Source organism: Hyla sarda, chromosome 1, assembly GCF_029499605.1.
Source record: "Hyla sarda isolate aHylSar1 chromosome 1, aHylSar1.hap1, whole genome shotgun sequence".
In the NCBI taxonomy this organism is placed as follows: Eukaryota; Metazoa; Chordata; class Amphibia; order Anura; family Hylidae; genus Hyla; species Hyla sarda.
In genome coordinates, this window is record NC_079189.1 from 484968495 (window position 1) to 484987765 (window position 19271).

A 19271-nucleotide genomic window follows, 5' to 3' on the forward strand; every position below is an offset into this window, starting at 1 on the left:
GCGCCGTGCAGCGCATAGCAACGACGAAGGGGACGCACGCCGGAGGCCTACAGCAGCGCGGACCCGACCCAGGTAATTATGCCACCGGGGATGGGGGGAGGCAACGGGGCAGCGGCGCCGGCAATGGGTGCCGCTGCCCCTTCTCTCCCCCTGGCTATCGGCGCCGGTACCGATAGTCAGGGGGACAGAACGGGCAGCGGCACGGATAGCCAGGGGGTGAGAAGGGCCGGCAGCAGGGCTCTAGACCCCAGGGAAGGCAGGGGGAGAGAAGCGGGCAGCGACGGCCTCTCTTCCCCCTGCCTTTCCTGGGGCGGTATCGGCGTATAACACGCACATAGACTTTAGGCTAAAAATTTTAGCCTAAAAAGTGCGTGTTATACGCCGATAATACCGGTAAATACTGTATCAGCGAATTCCAAGAAAAGTTCTTGACTACCTCTAACCCTGTCAGGAACCTTCTAAAAGGAAACCTCCTCAAGACTCCCTGCCAATTCAAATGGAGTCATTTGCATTGTTGGAGGAAACAGGTTTTTAACGTACTGCAGGTGTCCAGTCCTTTGTAGCTTACGAGGTGGTGTTGGGCCACACAGCGTAAAAAAAAAAGAAAGTCTATAGTCCTCTTATGACTCAAAAACCTCAATGCTTAAAATGGCTCACTGCACCCCTTATTACATTCTGTGAGGGGTGTAGTTTCCCAAATAGTGTCATGTTTTTTATTTATTTTTTGCTGTTCTGGCACCATGGGGGCTTTCTAAATGTGACATGACTTACAAAAGCCATTTCAGCAGAATTCACTTTCCAAAAGCCCAATGTTGCTCGTTCCCTTCTGAACCCTCTAGTGCACCCACAGAGCACTTAAAATCAACATAAATTTTGGGGGACATTTTCATCTATTACCCCTTGTGAAAATGAAAAATTTGAGGTAAAATCGGCATTTTAGCAAAAAAAAATCAAATTTTTCATTTTCAAGTCCCACTTTAACAAAAGTATGGCAATCACCTGTAGGGTGTTAAGGCTCACTGTAACCCTTGTCACGTTCCTTGAGGGGTGCAGTTTCCCAAATAGTGTGCCATGTGGGTGCTTTTTGCTGTTCTGGCACCATGGGGGCTTCCTAAAAGTGATATTCCCCCCCAAAGACCATTTCAGCAAAATTCGCTCTGCAAAATCTTGTCGCTCCTTCACTTCTGAGCCCTCTAATGCACCCACAGAACACTTTACATCCACATGAGGCATTTCCTTACTCAAGAGAAATTAGGTTACACATTTTTATGGCTTTTTCTCCTTTTACCCCTTGTGAAGATTTTGAATACTCTCCTCCATTTTGCTGCTATTCATGTGAAACACTTAAAGGGTTAAACTTTCTGAATGTCATTATGAATACTTTGAGGGGTGCAGTTTCTATAATGGGGTCATTTATGGGAGATTTCTCACAGAAAGGCCCCTCAAATCCACTTCAAGCTTAACTGGACCCTGAAAAATTCAGATTCTGAATTTTTTGTGAAAAATTGGAAAATTGCTGCTATACTTTGAAGTAGGGATCGACCGATATCGTTTTTTTAGGGCCGATACCGATAATCGGTGCAGGTTAGGGCCGATAGCCGATAACTTATACCGATATTCCGGTATAAGTTATCGGCTATTTAACCCCCTGCGACACCGCTGCAGATCATTGATTTAAAGCGGGCGCTTTAAATCAATGATCTGCAGTGGCTTTTGCGGGGCCATAGACCGCCGCCGCCACCACCCGCTTCTCTCCCCTACCTGCCAGGGTGCTCCGGGCCATCCATCCATCGTTCATGTAGTGTCTGGGGGCGTTCCGGGTGGAGGGTGGTCCGGTCCGGGCTGTCCTTCTCCGGCGGTCATCTTCTCCACTCCGGGCAGGCTCCGGCCTAGTACGCTGCATAGACGTCGCTGCGCAGCGACGCCCCTGACGTCACGGCGTAGCGGCGTTTATGCAGCGTACTAGGCCGGAGCCTGCCCGGAGTGGAGAAGAAGACCGTAGGAGAAGAAGGACAGCCCGGACCGGACCACCCTCCACCCGGAACGCCCCCGGACACTACATGAAGGAAGGATGGCCTGGACAACCCCCATTACGGGTAAGTTTCATTTTTTTATTGACTCGGAGGGTGGAAGAGGGGCCCGACCGGTATAGTGGTATGGGAAAAAATCCATACCGGTATACCGCCTAGCATCACGGTGGGGGGTGCGACGGGTCGAGGGGGTGGCGGTCGCGGTGCGGTGGGGGCGGTGCGGGGGGCATTATCGGCTTATCATCAAGATAATTGCCGATACCGATAATGCCCAAAATCGTGATTATCGGGCGATAATATCGGCCATACCGATAATCGGTCGATCCCTACTTTGAAGTCCTCTAATGGGTTCATAAAGTAAAAACATGTCAACTTTATGATGCAAACATAAAGTAGACATTGTATTTGTGAATCAATATATAATTTATTTGTTATGTCTATTTTCCTTACAAGCAGAGAGTATCAAAGTTCTAAAAATGCTATATTTTCAAATTTTTCAGGAAATTTGTTTTTGTTTTCACCAAGAACAAGAACATAAAGTAGAATATGTAACGAAAAAACTATCTTGGAATCAGAATGAAAAGTAAAAGCATCCCAGAGTTATTAATGCTTAAAATGACAGTGGTCAGATTTCCCAAAAAACTTTTGATATGTTGTAAAGTATACAAAACCAATACGTTTTGAAATTGCTTTCATTAGAACATTTTCAGTATTTCATACTGAAAAAGCCAGTCAAACAACTGCCCCCCCTGCCTGCTTGGACACATATTAGTCCTGCTGTGTCCATGCGTTCTCACCTATGTCATGGACACACTTCCTTGATTGACAGCTGTGAGCGCAGGGCTCATACCTGGAGGAAAAATCCTCCCACTGTCAGCTTGTGTCCCGCTACTGTCAGTGAGGACAAGCTGGGAGTTCTAGTTTTGCTAATGCTAAGGGAGATGTGAGCAGACAGCATACTGAGGGAGGGGGCGGAGACCTGCACAGTGAGGCCACGCCCCCTCCCTGTGAGAGGAATTCAGACTAGTGAGCTAAATTAAAAGTGTAATAAAAAAATTAAGGTGCTAGACACATAAAAATTAGATGTACACATGGTCAGGATTAAGTACTGAGTGATATATTTAAAAAAAAAATTTGTTGGATCTGACGGGTACGCTTTAAGGTTAAAATGGGCTTAGTCCTTAAGGGGTTAAGAAAGAAAATAAAACAGTATTGTAAACTAAAATAAATAATAATGCTAAAACTACATTTAGGTCTTAACCTCTTGGGGACGCAGGGTGTATGCATACGCCCTGCATCCCCGATCCTTAAGGACTCAGGGCGTACCTGTACGCCTTGAGCATTTCTGGTCCCCGCCGCTCACCGGGTTGGGACCGGACCCGGATGCCTGCTGAAATCATTCAGCAGGCATCCTGGCACATCGCCGAGGTGGGTCCCCCCATTTTGGAGATGGCGCAAATCGTCAGTCAATTCAGACCGACGATTTGCTACGATTCCATTCCTCGCCACTCGCCGGCCGGGGATCGGAGCCGGATGCCTGCTGAAATCATTCAGCAGGCATCCCGGCACTTCGCCGAGAAAGGTCTTGAGGACCCTCCATATAGGCGATCGCCGCAGATCGCAGGCGAATACAAGCCAGCGATCTGCAGCTATTCTGGGTCTTGTGTGACCCGGTGACCCGGATAAGGATGGTGATCAGTGGTGTAATATACACCACCAATCACCATCCGTACAGTACTGGGAGGTGGCAGTGTTGCCACCCCCCCAAGTACAGATGTGATTGGGCGGCCGTAGAGACCGCACCAATCACAGTGTATGAGGAGGGGGAGGAGAGCAGGAGCACGATGTTCCACTCTGATCAGCACCATTTTACATCTGGTGCTGATCAGAGCGGAGCTTCGTCCGGTGTGTGTCCCCTCACAGTGAAAAAGTGCCATCTGGCATTGATCTGTGCCCCCCTGGCACAGCAGCGTTAGGGACAGGTATAGATTAGGCAGGGAAAGAGTTCAGGAGTAAAAAAAAAAAAAAAAAAATAATAATTTTTTTTTTCAGTGCACATCTGTAGGTGTCAGTGCACATCCTTTAGCTGCGTGACCCGGGCCCTACAGGGTCACTGCGGTCTGCGCCAGTTTTTTTTTTTTTTTGGCGGGGGCGCAGCCTTTTTTTTTTTTTTTTTTTTTTTTTTTTTTTGCCAAACAGGTGGCCTAGCCCTCTTAGCCATAAAAGAGCGGTCTGCCCCCGTTAGCTAAAGCCCACCCGCCGCTGATCAGTCCCGGAGTACTGATCAGTGTCTTTTTTTTGTGGTGCAGGTGGTTTTTTGGGTTATATTTTATATTTCGGGTTTATTTTATTTTTTGCACCAATAGTCGGTCCGTGCCACCAGTAGCCGGCCTATGCTGTGTGGATGGACCGTACCTCTGTGTGCGGCCTGCCCCACCGCTGTCAGTGATTTTTCACTGAGGACCGGGTTTTTTGGGGTTCAGGCGGATGCATTTTTTCGGGGTTAAGCGTTTTTTAATTTTAATTTTCTGGGTATTTTGTGTGGGGGTCTGTACGTGCCACCAGCCACTGTTCTGGGCAGAGTGGCCGGAACCCTCACTGACTTCTGCGCTCCCTGTCGCCACTAAGCGCTAATCAGTGTGCACACCACTGATTAGGTAAACGCTTTTTTGGGGGGGGGCGCAGGGCTTTTTTTTGCGCTAGAAATCTTTTTTTTATTTTTTCCCCCTTTTTAGTTTATTTTCTTCTGTTAGGTTAGGTTTAGTTAGGGCAAAAAGTATCGCACCACACCACACGCAGCACACACACACCAATAAAGTTTCCCCACACATATATATATATATATATATATACGCACACACACACACACACACACTTCACCCCCCATTAGAGTAGGGAAATGGCCCCGCAGGGCGTTTTCAGCAGAGGTGGCATATGCCATACTTGCCTCAGACACTGAAAGCGCCTCAGAGTACGAGGAAGACCCCACCTTCCTTATTTCCTCGTCCTCCTCATCATCTAGTTCTGATGATGAGCCACCAAGGCAGCGGAGACGCAGCCAAGCGAGGCCGCAAACCTCCTCTGTTCCTGACCCTGTGCCCCATGCTGGTATAAGTCCCCCTGGCGCTCATACTAGTCAAGCGCCCCAGCCAAGTTTACTGGTGCCCCGTACCGGCAACCTTGTCTGGACTCTGGCCAGCGGAACACGAGCCCGTGATTCCTCAGTTTGTTGGCGACTCAGGAATCAAGATTGACATTGTCGGGTTCACTGAAATGGACTATTTCAGTTTTTTTCTTCAGTGACGACTTTGTCAACTTGATGGTTGAGCAGACGAACCTGTACGCCCAACAGTTCGTTGCCGCACACCCGGGCTCCTTTTTAGCTAGGCCCGGTGACTGGTTCCCAGTCAGTGCAGCCAAAATGAGGACCTTTTGGGGCCTCGTGCTGCATATGGGCCTAGTTAAAAAGCCAAAGGTTAAGCAATACTGGAGCGGGGACATCCTCTACCAGACCCCGCTCTACAGTATGGCCATGACCCGTCCCCGGTTCGAGGCCATTCGGAAATGTTTGCATTATGCTGATAATGCGGCATGTCCCCCCCGGGACTGATCCCGCATATGACCGCCTGTATAAAATCAGGCTGGTCATCAATCACTTCGGGGCCAAATTTTGGGAGGCCTATGTCCCTGGAAGGGAGGTCACTATTGATGAGACTCATCAGCTTTAAGGGGAGACTCAGCTTCGGGCAATACATCCCTACCAAGCGAGCGCGGTATGGCGTGAAGATGTATAAATTTTGCGAGAGTACCTCAGGGTTTATGGTGTATAGAGGGATGAGATTCCTGCATTGAACCCCCAGATTGATCCCCCACTGTGTTCTAGCAGGAAAATTGTTTGGGGCCTTCTGCACCCATTGCTAGATAAAGGTTACCACCTTTACGTGGATAACTTTTATACTAGTATCCCTCTCTTCACATCCCTTGCCGCCAGATCCACGCTCGCTTGTGGGACAGTCCGGAAGAATCAAAGAGCCTTCTTTCCTATCCCCTGCAGACTCCTATCCCCCGGGGTGAGTCCTGTGCCTTTTCCCTTGAAAACCTGTTGCTGGTCCGGTATGAGGATAAGAGGGATGTCCTTATGCTGTCCACAATTCATGGGAACGGCAGCACCCCTGTCTCTGTGCGAGGTACCGTGGGATCGGTCCTCAAGCCCAATTGTATCCTGGACTACAATCGGTATATGGGGGGAGTTTATCTTTCTGATCAAGTCCTCAAGCCATATAATGCCATGCGGAAAACACGGGCATGGTACAAAAAAGTTGCGGTCTACATGGTACAGGTTGCCATGTACAACTCTTTTGTACAGTCCCAGTACGCTGGCAACACAGACATTCCTAGAATTCCAAGAGTTAGTTCTAAAGGCCCTAATTTTTGGTGACCGCCAAGGAGCGGATCAGAGCACCTCTGGAACTTCAGTGCCCCGGATCGTCCCCGGCCAACACTTTCCAGGTGAGGTCCCCCACACTGGAAAGAAGGGACGATCTCATAAAAAAATGCAGAGTGTGTCGCAAGAGGGGGATTCGTAAGGACACCACCACTCAATGCGACACTTGCCCCGATCATCCGGGCCTCTGCATTAAGGATTGCTTCAGGGAGTATCACACTTCCAATGAGCACTAAATTTTAATCCTTTTCCCTGATTTAAATTCCCCAGAATTCGACTCCAATGTACCAGTCCAGAGTGCATTGTCTTCAAAATTTTAAAGCCAAACACTACCCAGCCCCCGCCCCTCCCCCCCCCCCCCCCAAAAAAAAAAATATATTTTCCAATATCTTTTTTTTTTCCTCCCCCCAAAATCAAGGGACACAAAGTCAACAGCATTGGGGGTTTGCAGTTGCCTCAAATGCGCAGCGCTCTCCCCACCTGAGATGGCTGCGCATTTGAGCTAACAGAATAGGGACAGCCATTCCCAGAATGATGATTCACAGCATAGGGTTTGGGGCGGGCATCATTTTTACATCATTCTGGGAATATAATTGGCATATCAGTACTAAAATTGCAATTTTCTCTCACTACTTGTAAAACTAAAAATTTTTTGGTTAATACCAACAATTCAGCAAAATTCTCTTTCCAAAAATCCAATGGCGCTCCTTCTGTTCTGAGACCTGTAGTGCGCTAGCAGAGCACTTAACGTCCACATATGGGGCATTTTCTTAATCGGGAGAAATTGGGCTTCATATTTTGGGGTCCAGTTTTTACTATTACCCCACGTGAAAATGAAAAATTTGGAGTAACACCATCATTTTAGTGTTAAAAATAAAAATTTTCAAAAAACGTGTGAGGTGTAAGTACTCACTGTAACCCTTGTTATGTTCCTGGAGGGGTCTAGTTTCCAAAATGGTGTCCCATGTGGGGGGATTCTGCTGTTCTGGCATCATGGGAGGTTTGTAAATGCACATAGCCCCGACTTCAATTTCAGCAAAATTTTCTTTCCAAAAATCCAATGGCGCTCCTTCTGTTCTGAGACCTGTAGTGCGCCAGCAGAGCACTTAATGTACACATATGGGGTGTTTTCTTAATCGGGAGAAATTGGGCTTCAAATTTTGGCGTCCATTTTCTCCTATTACCCCTTGTGAAAAAGAAAAAATTGGTGTAACACCATCATTTTAGTGTTAAAAATAAAAATTTTCATTTTCACGTCCAAATTCAACGTAAAGTCATCAAATACCTGTGAGGTGTTAAGGCTCACTATACCCCTTGTTACGGTCCTTGAGGGGTTTAGTTTCCAAAATAGTATGCCATGGTTTTTTTTTGCTGTTCTGGCACTATGGGGGCTTCCTAAATGCAACATGGCCCCCAAAAGCCAGGACAGCAAAATTCGTTTTCAAAAATCCCACAGTTGCTCTTTCCCTCTTGAGCCATGTTGTGAACCCGCAGAGCACATATGAGGTATTTCCATACTCGAGAGAAATTGGGCTACAAATTTTGGGGGGGCTTTTTCTCCTAATACCCCTTTTAAAAATGAAAAAAATTGGGTTACAAGAACATGTAAGTGTAAAAAATCTCCTCCACTTTGCTGCTATTCTTGTGAAACACCTAAAGGGTTAACAAACTTTCTGAACGTCCTTTTGAATACTTTGAGGGATGTCGTTTTTATAATGGGGTCATATATAGGGTATTTCTCACAGAAACACTCCTCAAATCCACTTCAAAACTTAACTGGTCCCTGAAAAATTCAGATTTTGAAATTTTCGTGAAAAGTTTGAAAATTGCTGCTATACTTTGAAGCCCTCTAATGTCTTCAAAAAGTAAAAACATGCCAACTTTTATGATGTCAACATAAAAGTAGACAAATTATATATTGATTCACAAATACAATATATTTGGAATATCCATTTTCCTTACAAGCAGAGAGCTTCAAAGTTAGAAAAATGCAAAATTTTCGATTTTTTCATCAAATTTTGGAATTTTTCACCAAGAAATTATGCAAGTATCGATGAAATTTTACCACTAACATGAAGTAGAATGTGTCACGAAAAAACAATCTCAGAATCAGAATGAAAGGTAAAAGTATCCCAGAGTTATTAAGGTTTAAAGTGACAGTGGTCAGAATTGCAAAAAAGGGCTGAGTCCTCAAGGTGAAAATAGGCTGAGTCCCTAAGGGGTTCAGGAGATAAACAAAAACTATACAAGTGAAAGACTCACATTAACTTGTATTTTTAGATCCACTAGTGGTTTTAGCTTTATTTAAAAAAAATAAATAAAATAAAAAGACCCTTTCCCAGAAACAAACATTCGCCAGCAGATTTCGAAGAATTTGTGTAAAACTCAAGTAACAATTTAACACTTTCATGCAAATCTTTCAGAATACATGAACTATTTACTGGATGGCGGAAATGTGCATATATGACAACAAATTAGTAAATTTACTGTCAGTCTGCAATTCAGAACACAATAGGCACAGACTAATGTGTGTTCATTGCAGATAGAAGCAAATTTGCTAAAAAAAAATAGCTGGCTGCTCTTAGGAACATCAATTTACATACAGATGAAAAAGACATTTCAATAAACACAGAGCTGGCATTTTAATCAGGCTGCAGAGGTTGTTCAGTAGGCAATGCTCATTCGACAGGCTGCTCTGCATAGGAAGATGCTACTTGTCTACAATAGGCAGCAGTTAGTTACCTGGGAAATTCTCGCAGAGTACTTCAATTGGAGTCGCTCGCTTTGTATCTCCAATTTTTTGATACCTTTCTTTTAATGTGTCCGCCTACAAATAAAGAAAACTAAATAAAGCTAAGCTTCAATGTATTTGTTAGACTGCAATAATGCTGTATGTTCATACCTTGTCCCTAAACAACAAGAAGAATGGTAATAGCAATAATAGAAAGGTCTCCCTTTATCCAACAGGTACAGTATTACCATGACTACATGACTACTAACATCAAAAAAAATTCTGATGCAGCAGAGTCCCATTTATTTCAATAGGATTCTGTTGCATTGTGCACACGGGGGAATTTTCGCGTCCGCAGAAACATTAAACTTGTTCAAGGTTTCTGCTGATTCCGCTCAGAAATGCATTGCAGTCTATGAAAACAGTGGTCCTAGTGCCGCCAAAACAAGCAAATGTGCAGTATGTCCTTTTCCATGCGGATATTCTGCACATTTTAAGCCGTGTAAACATAGTTCAAGAGTCTTTGTGGCAGAGAGGCACGTGTACCTATGTTCTCTGCACTCTTTCCACATTAAAAAGCTTCTGAGATAATGGGGTTCATTAAACCAATTCTCTAAAAAAAAAATTGGCATTTTTTGTTAAATATTCTCTATAAAACAAACTTAAAGATTACACAAGACAATATAATTATATATTTGTATTGTATAAATGTTAAGGGTCTGTGCTTTACCTTTAGTCCTTGCCAAGGTAGGCTTCCTCTTAGAAAATACATAAACATATGCCCTAATGCTTCTAAGTCATCTCTTCTACTTTGCTCTAAAAAGAAAGAAAGAAAAAAGTTAGTTACTCACAAAAACAGATATACAGATGTCTCAACATAACCGCAAACTAACAAGGTAAAACTGCATTATACAACAAAGAACATCTGTCCATCATAACTTTATTAATGTTAATCCATTTCTAAGGGTGGATATTGCCTGGCAGCCATGTGTAGTTATCAGTAGCGAAAAGGGGGATACACAATGGCTTAAAAAGGAAATCTCATCAGTTTCACCTGCACTATCCTGTCGGTACATACAGGTAGTGCAGGTGACACTGATGACAATGATATTACCTGATCCTGCTCCGGTTCTCCCGCTATCATCTTCAGTATCTTCTGTCCTGGGGCTGACTTGGAGCATGGGTAAAGCTTCATGACATCACTGCTGTTTGCTAGCATCAGGACCCAGCAGAGAAGCAGGAGCGGTGACATCACTAAACTCCGACAATTCTCCAAGTCGGCCCCAGAACAAAAGATATTTAAGGGGGTACTCCGGTGCTTACACGTCTTATCCCCTATCCAGAGGATAGGGGATAAGATACCTGATCGCGGGAGTCCCGCAGCTGGGGACGCCCGCGATCATGCACGCGGCACCCCGTTTGTAATCAGTCCCCGGAGCGTGTTCACTCTGGCTCTGGGTCCGATTACAGTCGACCGCAGAGCCGGCGGCGTGTGACTTCACGCTCCGCCCCTCAATGCAAACCTACGGGAGGGGGCGTGATAGCTACAAAAGGGGTGCCGCGTGCATGATCGCGGGCTTCCCCAGCTGCGGGACTCCCACGATCAGGCATCTTATCCCCTATCCTTTGTGTAAGCACCGGAGTACCCCTTTAAGAAAATAGTGGGAGTACCAGAGAAAGGCACGGGATCAGGTTAGTGCAGGTGACACTGATAACCGATTTCCTTTAACCCCTTGAGTACCGGGCCATTTTTCACTTTTGCACTTTTGTTTTTTTCTTCCTCCGCTTCTAAAAATCATAACCCTTTCAATATTCCACCTACAGAACCATGTGAGGGCTTGTTTGTTGCATCACCAATTGTACTTTTTTAAATGACCTCAATCATTTCACCACAAAATCTATGGTGAAACCAAAAAAATTGTGGGGCAAAATTAAAAAAAAAAAAACACCATTTTGTAACTTTTGTAACTTCAACGCAATGCACTTCTCACTAAAAAGGACACCTATTTATTCTGTATTTTAGGGCATACAAAGTGACCAAAAAAATACGCAATTATGAACTTTGTTTTTTTTTTTTTTTACATTTACACCATTGACTGTGCGGTTAAAGTAACATTTTTATAGTTGGGACATTTACGCACGCAGCGATACATGTTTATGTTTATTTTTGTTTACATTTTGGGGGGAGAAAAGGGGGGTGATTGAACTTTTCTAAGGGAAGGGGTTAAAGCACTTATTTTTTTCTCTCTCCTTAAACTGCACAATTTTATAGTCCACATAGGGGACTATTACATGCAATCTTCAGACTCCATGCACTATTCAATGTTATGCCATAGCATTGATCAGTGTTATCCGTGCTCTGCTGCTCTAGCCTGCTATGTCTGGTCGGAGCATCCAGATGATTGATAAAATGGCGAGGAGGCAGGTATCGGCCCTCTAGCCGTCCTCTAAGTTCATTGCAACACCGCTGTGGTCATCATGAAGAGGTTAAAGGGGCTATCCAGGATGAGAAAACCAGTGCTCATGACTTTTATTTCTACATAACCCCTCCCTCAGCTCCGTAAAAACCTCCCCCGGCTCCGTACACGCAACCCTCTGCTCCTGTCAGCGGTCATTTTGTAGTTCATGACAGAAGGGATGTAGATGTGCACAGTAGTGTTCATATATACATCCTCCTGACATGAGGGAGGTGCAGAGTTGTGTCCTGCCTTACTCTGCCTTCCCTTCCCCTCACTGTATCTTCGGCAATCCTTGGACAGCAGAAATGCATAGTACACAGTTCTGCACCTCACACCAGCTCTCCTCCACAGTGGCGCGTCACAACCTCTGCCCGAAGCGGGGGCCACCATGCCCCTTCTATACAGCTCTATGGAAGAGCTTAAGATAGCCGAAGTTTCCTTTTAGATTTAATGTCACTTTTAAAAACATTTAGCTACATTTCCCCTCCACATATTAGAAAGTAGAGCTAAAAGTTATGACTGGAAACGGACTGCATTGGTAAAACCACTCCGGGCAGCGTGAAGCGTGAAGTGGTTCAGTAAATTAAACAGTCTGTTTGAAGCCCTGTGGTGCTGGGATTACTTATTCTACCAAGAACTCATGCAGCCATTTTGCTGGGAGGATCATGCAGAAAAGCACCTCAGCAGCCAGTGTAGCACGAGAAGATGGGCTAAAGTTTATTCTGCTATACAAGTATTTATAACTTACATCTGAAGGAGCAATGCGCATGTATAAAATATGCCATTAATATTTCATGGTGTGGATTCAATTTCCATTACTTAGCTAAGTGTGGCATGACATGTCAACATGCCCCCGGTCAGTATCACCTTAACACCACAACGCATACATGTACACCCTGGTCGTGGTCTGGGTGTACAAAGCAGGCTCACAAGATGAGTGCACTTCATGTCCGGTGAGTACTAGCTGCTATCAGCGGCCTGAACCTCCCGCTAATGCCTGACATCAGTTGTATCACCGATGCCCAGAATTAGATGCATCTTAAATGTAAAAACTGCATTGCCATTTAGCTCTGTGGGCTGATCGGGACCTCCACCGTGTGATCGCAGGGTGACATGATGACTGGAGGGGCCCTCACCTGCCTCTTTTAGGCTAAGCCCCAATAACACTGATCAATGCTATGCAACATACACTAGGGCCCAGTAAGGACAAAATGTAGATCTGCCAACTTACTGACAGAATTGTGAATTCTACACAACAAACCAAAATACAGCAAAAAATGTCCCCCACATACACATTCTCTAGAGACATATTTTCAGGGAGCAAGTCTCCTACTAATCTAGTCGGCACAGACGCTTGGCATTCTTGGGTGGGTGACAGGACAATAGCATTTCTGTGCACAGGGTAGAGAAATTTCATGTACTGACGCTTCCAAACAGGCAGAGAGAAATGCCTTAGGATATTTATATCACACTGCTCTTGGCCATCTTATTGACTGAAACATGAGACACTGTTTTCGTGATTCTGTAATGTTACTTAACCACCTGAAATGTCCTTCACACACACAACACACTCCACAATGACACAACTAGCCCAAACTAATAAAAATTCAATTCCTCTACCAGCAGGTGGCAGCAAAAAGCTACAAATAAGCTTCAAATAGTCACTGAAAGGCAGAAGACTATCTGATTTGCTTCTTTTCTTCACTTTTCTGCAAGTTTCCTGTGTAACTGGTAAGTGCAGAGATGCTGAAAGGAGGGAAAAAATGGCTGCCGCTTAATATTTCCAAGCACGCCAAGCAATCCGTTAATGAACGTGGAAATCCTGAACAGATGTAATGATAGAAACCGGAAAATGGATAGACCAGACAGATCAATTCCATCTTTCCTGCTCTCGAACAGTAGATCTACTTAAGCTGCACAGATTTTTTTTTTATGTCTAGCTCCGAGATCCTTGAATGCAATTTCTTTATGGACTTCAGGTCTAAGGTACTCGGATCGCTGCCAAGTGCAGAAGATGCCTTATGGGCCAAGCACTGAGTAGGAGAGCACAGCGGGACACATCTGCAATATAGTTATGGCCCAATTGTCCACTGTCTGCCTGCTTCACAGGCATGACTTTTAACCCCATAATGACCGGGCCAATTTTCATTTATGCATTTTAGTTTTTTCCTAATAGCCAAAAGTCTTATTTTATAGGGCTGGTTTTATGCATTACAATGCTTTTTTTCTTTAGGAAAATAAGTTAGCCAACTTTTTATTTTTCTATTAACGGGGATGTAGGAGGCTCATTTTTACGCCATGATCTGTAGTTTTTATTGCTACCATTTTTATTTTGATGCCTCTTTTTTTTTGCCTTTTATTCACTTTTTTTTATCAGGTACATGAAGTGATAAAAATAAGCAGTTTACACCATTCATCACGCAGGATCATAAAAGGCATATTTTAAGAATTCAAACAATTCCCAGACCAACTACGTAAATTTTTTTTTTTACCTGTTTTAAATAATAAGGGGAGGGCTTATTAATATTTTTAAAAACATTCTTTTAAGTAATTTTATTGCTAATACTGTTCAGTGGTATGCAGTGCATAGCGCTGATCAGTACTATTGGCTATCTACTTTGATCGTCTGCATCATCCGTGTGTTACTGATCAGCAAATTCTGACCAATACATTGTTTCCCAACCAGGGTGCCCCCAGGTGTTGCAAAACTACAACTCCCAGCATGACATAACACAGTGATCAAAAAGTTATCAGTTAAATGGACTGAAGGTTTTCAGGGTTACTTGTCTATTTTAATGAACCTAAGAATTCCAAGGTAAGGTCACTAATCTGGTAAATGAAGCACTCATTCATCCTTGTTCACACAGGACTGACACCTCATATGCCACTTCTTTGGAGGTTATTGGAAGGACACATCCCCTACCTTCTTTAGGAAAATTCCACTACCCTTTGAAAGGTTTTGCTGGCAAGGACGAGGTGACACATCTCAACAACTGGTGATACATAATGTATTTTACACGAGGCAAGCTCACAAAAAGACAACTGTCTGGCATCTGATCAGGATGCTAAATGCAGCACAAAGCATTTCAGGAAAGGAGGCCAATTTATTTACCAGAAAAGGTGATTTGGTCTCATGACACTGGGTTTCTAAAGATAAGAACCATAACAAGAAAAGGGCCAGCAGGGGTAAGTACATGCATGATACAAGCAGAAGAACAGATACATTTATTGATGACTTATCTCCAGGACAGGACATGAATAAGAGATCGGTGGGGTGCAAAATCGTTTGGCAGAGCCATGATGCTGGCATACGCCGTGAACCAGCGCAGAAAGAGTCATACATTGTATAATTGTACTGTTAGGTAAACTTCCATCCAGAGCTTCGGAGCTCAGCCAGCACCTCAAATATGGCAATGTCTGCAGAGCGGATTCCGCGAGAACATTGACGAGGTTCAATGTTCTGAGGGAATTTTTTGATGGGAATTTTCTGTCAGAAAACCCATTCACTTGCATGTTAAGCTTCATGCAGCAGAATTTCCAACCAAAATTCCTGAGAGGAATTCTAGTTGGAAATTCCATAGTGTGAATCCAGCCTAAGAGCTAAGCTGTAGTAACCCAATGCGACCACTACACAATGTATGAAGCTGTCCGCTACCTGCTCTGGTTTACAGCTAACAGTCCTCTACACAGAATGTTGTGTGTGTAATATAGACCACACATTGTGACCCCGCCTCCTCAATGCATGTCTATGGGAGGGGGCGTGACGGCCATCACGCCACCTCCCATAGACATGCATTGAGGGGCGGAGTATGATGTCACACGGGGGCGGAGTTGTGGCATCACGATACTCCGGCCCTATAGTCGTTAGGCAGAACCTCCAGCACTGCGTGCAGCTCACACAGGTGGGTGCTGCAGTAGGGATCACCGGGGGTCCCCAGCGGCGGAATATCTTTCGATAGGGGATAAGATGTCTTAGGGACGGAGTACACCATTAAAGCATTAGCAAAACTATCAATAAAACCTGGTATACAGTCATGGCCGTAAATGTTGGCACCCCTGAAATTTTTCAAGAAATTGAAGTATTTCTCACAGAAAAGGATTGCTGTAACACATGTTTTGCTACACACATGTTTATTCCCTTTGTGCGTACTAGAACTAAACCAAAAACGGAAGAAAAAAAAAGCAAATTGGACATAATGTCAAACCAAACTCCAAAAATTGATAAAATTATTGGCACCCTTAACTTATTATTTGGTTGCACACTCTTTGGAAAAAATAACTGAAATCAATAAGTATAACCATCAATAAGCTTCTTACAATCAGCCAGAATGTTGGACCACTCTTCCTTTGCAAACTGCTCCAGGTCTCTTATTGGAAGGGTGCCTTTTCCCAAAAGCAATTTTAAGATCTCTCCACAGGTGTTCAATCGGATTTAGATCTGGACTCGTTGCTGGCCACTTCAGAACTCTCCAGCGCTTTGTTGTCATCCATTTCTGGGTGCTTTTTGATGTACGTTTGGGGACATTGTCCGGCTGGAAGACAAAAAAAAGTCTCGGACGCAAAACCAACTTTCTGACACTGGGCTGTGCAGTGCGACCAAAAATCCGTTGGTAATTCTCAGATTTCATGATGCCTTGCACACATTTCAAGGCACCTAGTGCCAGAGGCAGCAAAACAACCCAGAAACATCATTGAATCTCCACCATATTTCACTGTAGGTACTGTGTTCGTTTCTTTGTAGGCCTCATTCTGTTTTCAGTAAACAGTAGAATGAGGTGCTTTACCAAAAAGCTCTATCTTGGTCTCATCTGTCCGCAAGACGTTTTCCTAGAAGGATTTTGGCTTTCTCAAGTTCATTTTGGCAACATGTAGTCTTTCTTTTTTATGTCTCTGTGTCAGCAGTGGGGTCTTCCTGGGTCGCCTGCCATAGTGTTTCATTTCTTTTAAATGTTGACGGATAGTTCGCACTGACACAGATGCTCCCTGAGCCTGCAGGACAGCTTGAATATCTTTGGAACTTGTTTGGGGCTGCTTATCCACCATCTGGACTATCCTGCATTGACCCCTTTCAGCAATTTTTCTGTTCCGTCCACGCCCAGGGAGATTAGCTACAGTGCCATGGGTTGCAAACTTCTTGATAAGGTTGTGCACTGTGGACATCTATATCTCTGGAGATGGACTTGTAACCTTGAGATTGTTGATAATTTTCCACAATTTTGGTTCTCAAGTCCTCAGACAGTTCTCTTCTCTTTCTGTTGTCAATGTTTAGTGTGACACACACACACACACACACACAATGCAAAGACTAAGTGAACTTCTCTCCTTTTTATCTGCTTTCAGGTGTGATTTTTATATTGCTCACACCTGTTACTTGCCCCAGGTAAGTTTAAAAGGAGCATCACATGCTTGAAACAATCTTATTTTTCCACAATTTTGAAAGGGTGCCAATAATTTTGTCCAGCCCATTTTTGGAGTTTGGTGTGACATTATGTCCAATTTGCTATTTAACTCCCTTTTTTGGTTTAGTTCCAATACACACAAAGGGAATAAACATGTGTAAAGCAAAACACGTGTTCCTGCAATCTTTTTCTGTGAGAAATGTTTAATTTTCTTGAAAAACTTCAGGGGTGGCAACATTTGCCATGACTGTAGCTGCCATAACACTGGTACAAAGTTGACACCACATTATGTTCTAGTAAAATCTAAATAAGTTTAGTAATTCTGTGATGTCCTGTGCCACTGGTGGCACCTATAATAGTCTGTCGAAAGTGAACACTGCCTTGTATGAGATGCATTTGCATCTCCTACAAGGTCCTTACACATGAAAGTGGACTGGGAATGTGTGTCTTAACAGGTCAGCCAAAACAGCAACAAACAAAAGAACAGAGTGGGACCCTTAGGAAAGCGTTATCTCAGAAAGTGGGAGATAGTGGATGTTGGTAAAATTATATTTTGATATCTACATTTCCTGAATTCTTAGAAAATATTATATATATATATATATATATATAATATATATATAATATATATATATAATATATATATATAATATATATATATAATATATATATAAAATATATATATAAAATATATATATAAAATATATATATAAAATATATATATAAAATATATATATAAAATATATATATAAAATATATATATAAATTATATATATAAATTATATATATATATATTATATATATATAATATATATATATATATATATATATATATGGCTGGGCGGTATACCGGTTCATACCAAATTTTTTGGGCTGCACGATATGAATTTTCCCCCATACCGCAATACCAGTTGGGCCTCTCCCCCTCGGGAATGTATTATCAGCCGAGCGCAACGCTGTCTCCATATCGGGGAACTAATCCCATGTTACCCGCCAGCGCTGTTCTGCTCCCCTCCCCCCCAAATTAATGATCAGCCACTCACAGATGTCACCTTCAAGCACTGCCCTCCTCCTATTTGTTGGGGGCCGCCGGCGATGGAACTCACTGTACGCCAGTGAACTCCAACCTGCGGACCTCCAGTTGTTGCAAAACTACAACTCCCAGCATGCCCGGACAGCCAACTGCTGTCTGGGCAAGCTGGGAGTTGTAGTTTTGCAACAGCTGGAGGTCCGCAGGTTGGAGACCACTGCTGTACGCTGTATCCCTATGCCCGGGCTGCAAAAAATACAGAAAAACTTTAAACTCACCTACGGCCACACGCTGGGGACTGGAATGTCGGACAGCCGGCAGCCTATCACCGGCCCGAGCCATGTAAGAAGCCAGCCAGAGTTTCTTACATGACAGTGGGCTCAGCCTATAACTGGCCGGGGCGGGACATCGCTCAGGCCGGTGATAGGCTGACGGCTGTCCGACATTCCAGTCCCCAGCGTGTGGGCGTAGGAGAGTTTAAAGTTTATTTTCTGTATCTTTTGTAGCCTGGGCACTGGTATTTACTATGTTCACTCCTGCACTGTACTACTAATAAAGAATAAACAGCAAGTCTCACAAAACAGCATGAAGAGCAGCACAAGGTCCCCAGGTCCATTGATCTTTGGAAGCTGTATTTCCCCTTAAAATGACAGGCTCAAGCACTGTCACACCCACCTTTTCCTAAATGCGTGTTTATACTCATGTATCTAGCTGTTCCTGTAAGGCTCTTGTGTTCTCTGTAGGGTATGTGCTTCTTTGTTTCTGGGTCTATGTACTCTTTAGCCAAGCCAAAATCTATTATGTGAATTATTTGCTGGTTCTTGTTTCCGGGACGACCTATCAAAAAATTTTCAGGCTTTACATCTCTATATATTAAGTTCTTTGAGTGAACATATTCCATCCGGGAAATCTGTAAGAAATAAATGTACATGTGTTAAAAATCAAGGGCATATTCTTAGAGATTATTTAAGACTGATGTACATCACACAGTTAAAAGAATACATCCCCAGTCTTGCAAGGATGTCAGATGACATGTTAATATACATTGTATATGGATTCCAGGACCCTTCACAAGCAACATGTATGTCTGGGGGCAGAGTTCAAGGACTACATTTCCAAGAAATAATGATAGATATATAGATCTCTCTCTCTCTCTCTTACAGTACCCAATCAAACAA

The 19271-nt window shown here is 43.7% G+C and overlaps 1 protein-coding gene across 4 annotated transcripts in view; it reads right to left on the reverse strand.

Moving 5' to 3' along the window:
• Positions 1 to 19271, reverse strand: part of CSNK1G3 (casein kinase 1 gamma 3) — a 142682-nt gene that overhangs the window by 21816 nt on the left and 101595 nt on the right. For all 4 annotated transcript variants that reach the window (XM_056537337.1, XM_056537336.1, XM_056537339.1 and 1 more), the window contains exons 6-8: positions 18769 to 19003; positions 9936 to 10021; positions 9217 to 9301 (exon numbers count right to left, since the gene is read on the reverse strand). In XM_056537337.1, coding sequence (XP_056393312.1) covers positions 9217 to 9301; positions 9936 to 10021; positions 18769 to 19003 — 406 coding nt within the window. The remainder of the gene's footprint in view (positions 1 to 9216; positions 9302 to 9935; positions 10022 to 18768; positions 19004 to 19271) is intronic.